The following is a 6,231-nucleotide window of genomic DNA, read 5'->3' on the forward strand; positions in this document are numbered from 1 at the left end:
CAAACCCAAGAACAGCAGATCAAACCGTCGATGATCAAACTTTCTATGGGACAGGGTACAAAACTAGGGTCTCAGGAATCGAAGAACAACAGATGTGAATTTCTAGGAGTAGGATTTTTCCAGCATTGAGACCAACAGATCAAAATTTCTAGGTTGAATATACGTGAACAGCAGATATTCAAAAAAAGGTCGTCGCTGGATGCTTGTGGATGGACTTAGTTTTTTTCATGAAAGTTTCAGGAGACCCGTTATATATCACTAAATATTTAACGTCCATTCAACATCCATTTGACGTCTTTTTCATGCTAGTTACTGATATCCATTGATTGAATTGGCATATGAAATTTAGTACCATAGACTTTTGGTATATACCACGCCTAAATCACTCAAAAAATTCTCGTACACGATCGCAAAAAAGTCAAAAAAAAGTCAAAAATCTCTCTTCAAAAAGATGAAATTTCCACTTTTTAACCCTCTTTTTCTCTTTGATTTTCAAATTGATTTTGTGATTTCGCAATATGTAAGTAACGAAAGTAAGGCGCCAATATGACGTAATTAATCTTTTGATTCTTTCTATCGAGCATTTTTAGAAACTTTTCCTAAGCAAAACAATGATAAAGCAACTACTAATTTCGATAATTTTTAAATTCCATCAACTTGGATATATAAAAGGGGGGGGGTTTGTACTTTTACGGTGTGACGGGATTGGCCCTTTTTTAGTACGGTATTACGGGATTTGACAAAAAAAGAGACGGGAAAACGGTGTTTTAAAAGCAGACAGTGACGGTATTTAGGTACATTTTTGCCCTGTTCAAGCCGGTGTGACGGTGTTATTATTTTTTCAATTTTCGGGATACCGGGATTCAGCAATACTTTTGACGGGAAAACGGTATTTCGAACCCCTACAAACCCCCCCCATAAAACCCTGGCGAGCCATTTTGAGTGAGGGGGCCTACATTTTGAAAAAAAATGTTGCCCACCACGGTTGGGCGACGAAGAACATTTTTCACTTTTTACACTCTCAAAACACCTTAAAACGATTTATATTTGGGGAGAATAATAGTTTTTGTGGTTTGATTTGGTCTCAAACCAATTTAAAATAGTAGCTCTTAAAAACGTATGATATGGTCCGATATGGTCTTCCAAAAAGTGGGGGGGGGGGCATGGACCCCCCGGCCCCCCCCCCATTGACGGGGTCCATGTAATAATTGAATTATTGGATAAACTTTAAAGTATAATTTTGACTGCAAAAATAAATTAAATAGAGAACTTGAGAGATTTGAGAGAATGTAAAAAGAAGAATTTTGTGAAGATAAACGTGAAAGTGAAGATATAATATACTTAAATTTTTTCGGATTTTTGAACTGAGAATCATTTTTTGGAATGAAGGTGAAAAAAGCAGGTGACCCTCAATCTGGTACCCCTGACCGAACACCTACTGATCAAGATTCTGACGACGGTAAGCTTTTTTAAATGTACTGTGTAACATATTTGTAATTTTGTTTCTATTAGAAAGAATGCAAAGGTGTAGCTTTTAGCTAAAGTGATTTCAGCAAAAAAGTTAGTATTTTTGACAGGTGAAGATTCAGATTGTTCCATGTACAATTGCCTGTTATCATCTGAAAAAATTCTTGGAAAATATTAAATATTTCAAAAGATACAGAGGTTTTTGCTACATAGTTCTTACAAAAAATTGTTTTCTATAAAATGATAAATAAATCTTGAAAACTGCGGGCCAATCGGATACCGGTATTTGGTCACGTGTCATAGTTTTTCCCAGACCCCGCAAACGCAGTTTTGTAAAAATCCGCTGAATATGAACTTTTCAGATCATCATATGCCTTAGCAATGGTGATCGGTTATGAGATTACCCAGAGACCAGCGTGTTTTTGATCGTTTGAACCAAGCTCGGCCTTTAAACTTAGGCGGTTTTCACCACCGAGCGACTAACCAGTCTCACTGGTTAGTCCAAGCAAAACCGCAAAAACATTTTTATGCCAAAGAGTTATGGTCTGTATCTTCGAAACTCTTTCGCCGATTTTTTTCCGTATACCGCCATTACGCCATACCGCCATTTTTCCCGCCTTTACTATCACTGTAACCGACAATAACATCGTCTATTTAAGACCTTGCGGGCTCCGTAACGCTCAATTTCTTAAGAAAATTAGTCAAAAATACTGACAAGATGGTGATAATAAGAACATGTTAAGAACACTTTTAAATGCTTAAAATTCGACAAGCTACATTACCTTATTACCTACAGTACCTTATTTGAAGGCCAATGTGAAAAGCAAAACACAAAAAATTGCACACGACTATCTTTAATCGGATTCAACGTTTCTTAAATGATTATATTTTTAAGAATATATCGTCAAAAATCTATTAGTTTCTTTTGAATCCGCTGTGCATTATGTAAGTATTGAGTATAAATGAGTTTTGGAAGATTTTCTTCCATTGGATTTTTTCCAAATTGAATTCCAATTTTTCTATACATTCGGGGGATTTTGGTTCTACTTGACAAAAATGACTTGAAAAAAAAAGTTACTCATCCAATTATGACTTTTCTTCGTGCTTTTAGTCACATTGAGTCAAACAAAACTCAATTTATTAGCTAAATCGGTACTATAAGTAATAAACGAAAAAAAAAAAAGATTTGAATCCGATTATTTTTAACTTCCTCGTTAATTGATGCATCGAGAAAGAACTGAGAAGTGAATAATTTCAATTTGAAGATAATTATTTTTTGGGGAATTAAAGGGGAAGGCTCCGCTTACGCTTTTCTAAAATCATATAACACTATAGATGCCAGGAATCAGCAATGACATTCACCGGATTGGTTACCGGGTGATGGAAATAATATCATATCATAATATCATATCACCGGATTGGTTACCGGGTGGAAATAATCTCATATCATAATATCATATCACCGTATTGGTTACCGGGTGGAAGTAATCTCATATCATAATATCATATCACTGGATTGGTTACCGGGTGGAAATAATCTCATATCATTTCACCGGACTGGTTACCGGGTGGAAATCTCAAATAACACCGCATAAACGGATTCACCGGATTGGTTACCGGGTGGAAATAATCTCATATCATAATATCATATCATATCGACCGGATTGGTTACCGGGTGGAAACATATCAACCGGATTGGTTACCGGGTGGAAATAATCTTATTGATCACATCATCACTGGCATGAAGAAGATTCAAAATTTTCAATAGAAGCGTAGCGTAGCGAAGCCAACCCCCAAACTCCCCAAACTAAGACCTGGGTATCAAAATAATACTAGATTTTAAGAACAATAAAGTATACCAAATTCATTTGACCAATTAGTGTCCAGGTATCCATTTTTATTGTTCACGTCGTCAAGCAATTACCATTCTTGAAAGTCTTAATTTTTATCATTCCAAACACTCCTTAGTTGACGTACTTGTCCAATTTCTCTCGACCAGGTTCTTCGAGTGGTGTTGTTGAGATGTATGTACGACACAAAACAGTTGCTTCTCCATCGTCCCATCAATTGTATAACCGAGTCAGGAATACCAGCTGATGATGCGGCTGAGGCTCCCCCGATGCGAAAACTATGTGTGCTGATGTTGACATCACGCAGTGAAGAATTTAAAAATCTGGTGACATGACTTCTAGTAATGTATTCGCCTGATTCCAAAACGAAGAACAGTCCAGGTGGACGTGTAATCCGGAAAAAGTAAAAAGAAGATATGGCATTAACAAGACAGAGGGGGCACAACCTTCCCACAGAGTGATGCTGCTTCCCACACGAAAAGGGTCTGTCTTGCTTGCTTTTATTCTGATAAGTACACTAGGCCCTTGTAAGGAAACATCTGACACGCAAAGGTTTGTTAATGGATCAAATGACCTTGAACTAGCTGAGGTATACTCTGAAACTCGAAGAAGACCAAAAAAAGCTGTAAGCACTAGACATTTCCAAAGTGCTTGGTCGTAGGCAGAAAGTTGACTGCTAGAGATAAAAGATAACATTTGTCGAAGGTGTGCAGGTGGATAGGATTTCTAGTCCTTCTTCTAGCCACTTGAGTGCGCCTTATCCCTCTACAGACATAGTAGAGTCTTCGCATGGAAGCAATTCTAACTTCGACGCCTTGTTGGAGTGCGCAAAACTGAATTCCATAGAAATATACCTTTATTGTATTGTACTGTAGGCCTTGTCTCGCAAGGGAAGTGACAAATAGTTCTAAATGTAATTCTTGTGGCGGCAACCACACAAAGCGATACATGAAGCAAAATCTTTGAAAGCGATTGAAGCCTGATTGATATGCATGCAAAGAGTTTCGAGAGATACCTTCACCTAGTAAACGGTCTCGAGCAAGTCTAAGATCTCCCATGCTTCCTCCGGGATCCTGGAAGGTTCTGGACTGGCGGACTCGGCTAGACTCAAGAACCGGCCAACCTGCAGGCGAGAGAAAGTAAGTCAGCAAAAACATTATCTTTGCCTGGCAGGTGTACCAAAAGAATATTGATGTTCATCCTTGCAATGGAAAGAAAAAGGTGTCGAACTAGTTTCATCAAAAGTTTGTCTTTACAGGAACCTGAACGCCAAACGAGAACAATGTCTAAATTATCTCTAGAAATAGTGAGCTGCTTATTAACCAGGTTATCCGCCCAAGTAATTACAGCCATGGCAACTGCAACAAACTCTAAGATATGAATAGGAGTTCCTTGTGCAGAAGCTGGCAATGCAACAGAAAACCATTTAGGACCCAAGACAGCACCTATCCCGAAACCAGACGCATCTGTGAAGAAATCTAAGTGTTCTGATGTCACTACAGGATCCTGGAAAAAAGCGGTCCCGTTCCATCTCTGAGCAAAATCACCCCACCACTTGATGTCTTCAAGAGCAGGTTCAGAAATTTCCACTATGTCATTAAGCTCTGTCACCGATGTGGAGAGGTCAATCAACCGCCTCATGAAAGTGCGACCTGGCTTAATGACCTTGGCTGCAAAAGACAAAGAACCAATCAACGAGAGCAACTCTCGCTTTGAAGTCTGAGAAGCGTTATTCCAACCTTGTAGCTTACCTAACAAATCTTTTAACTTTTTGTCTGGTAATCGACAACACTTGTTCAGAGTATCTATTTCTATGCCTAAAAATGTTATTGTCTGACAAGGGCCTTCTTTTTTGTCCTCTGCTTGGGGAATGTTCAAATTGTTACAAATCCTGTCAAATTGGTTCATTGCCTGTGTACAAATATCTACAGATGAACCAGTGAAGAAATAATCATCCAGGTAGTGTAACATGTCTTTAATTCCTCCTTTAACTTTGCAAATCCACTCCAAGGAGTCAGCAAATGTGTTGAAAATGTATGGGGAAGAGTGCAAACCAAAAGGCAACACAATGTCTACATAATACTTGCCTTTCCACCAGTAAACCATTAAAGGCCAGTCTTCCGGATGAATTGGGCAGAGCCGGAAAGCGTGCCTAATATCCCTTTTTCCCATGAAACAACCTGTAGGTGTAGCAGCTAAATCCACCGCATCATCAAACTTAGAATATTTTACAGAAAAAGCTTCCCTAGAGATACCATCATTGACTGATGACCCTCTTGGGCTGCTGAGATCAAGGATAACTCTGATCGAACCATCAGGCTTCGGCACACCACCCAAAGGGGAAAGATGGAAATTTTTAAAAGGAGGTATAGTGAAGGGACCTTTTGTGTGTCCCCTGTTCATCTCTTTGAGAATGGCTGTAGAAATGTCCTCAGAAACATCATTGAACGAAGAAAGTGGTCTTTTCCTTCCTGGTGTCATTTTTGTAATAAAACCAACACGAAAACCATCTGTAAAAACCAGACTTAAGAAAATCAACAATGTAGGGGTCAGGATGACCCTCGAGAAAAACAAACAATCGTAAATTAATCTTGCAAATAGCAGAAGGAGGTAAGGGAAACAATCCTGCTGGTACACTATCCAGAAGGCCTGGATGCTCTGCAGCTGTATGTTTGGTGACCTGGCCTTCCACAGTAGGAGCATTTATGGACATAACGACACGTGGCGCCTCTCCTGCAGAAGCTAGAGTTAAATTAGGGGCATGCCTCAGTCGATGCATCATGGGCACTTCCTTGAAAGGGATTTTGTGCATTAGCACCAGAAATGGGAGGTCTAGGTGGTCGAGACTGCGTGAAAGTACTAGTTTGGTCCTGTGAGGACGAAGGGTTAGGACACCTAGTTGCATAGTGACCTT

General features: G+C 39.1%; 1 protein-coding gene across 1 annotated transcript; it reads right to left on the reverse strand.

Moving 5' to 3' along the window:
- Window positions 1-4,338: 4,338 nt before the first annotated feature.
- Window positions 4,339-5,798, reverse strand: LOC136821570 (uncharacterized). Its single transcript, XM_067077796.1, has 2 exons — window positions 4,665-5,798; window positions 4,339-4,440 (listed from the first exon to the last, which is right to left on the reverse strand). Exons 1-2 carry the CDS (start codon window positions 5,796-5,798, stop codon window positions 4,339-4,341), a joined length of 1,236 nt encoding a protein of 411 aa, XP_066933897.1.
- Window positions 5,799-6,231: the final 433 nt, after the last annotated feature.

The sequence above is a fragment of the Clytia hemisphaerica genome, unplaced genomic scaffold (genome assembly GCF_902728285.1).
Source record: "Clytia hemisphaerica strain Z4C2 unplaced genomic scaffold, Clytia hemisphaerica genome assembly, whole genome shotgun sequence".
Lineage (NCBI taxonomy): Eukaryota > Metazoa > Cnidaria > Hydrozoa > Leptothecata > Clytiidae > Clytia > Clytia hemisphaerica.

What these genes read in the sequence shown, in the direction of transcription:
- LOC136821570 (XM_067077796.1), bottom strand. Translation starts at nt 5,798, where the DNA reads ATGACACCAGGAAGGAAAAGACCACTTTCTTCGTTCAATGATGTTTCT. An exon ending in TTGTTGCAGTTGCCATGGCT is followed by an intron (nt 4,441 to 4,664) that starts GTAATTACTTGG and finishes TCTCGCCTGCAG; the next exon opens with GTTGGCCGGTTCTTGAGTCT.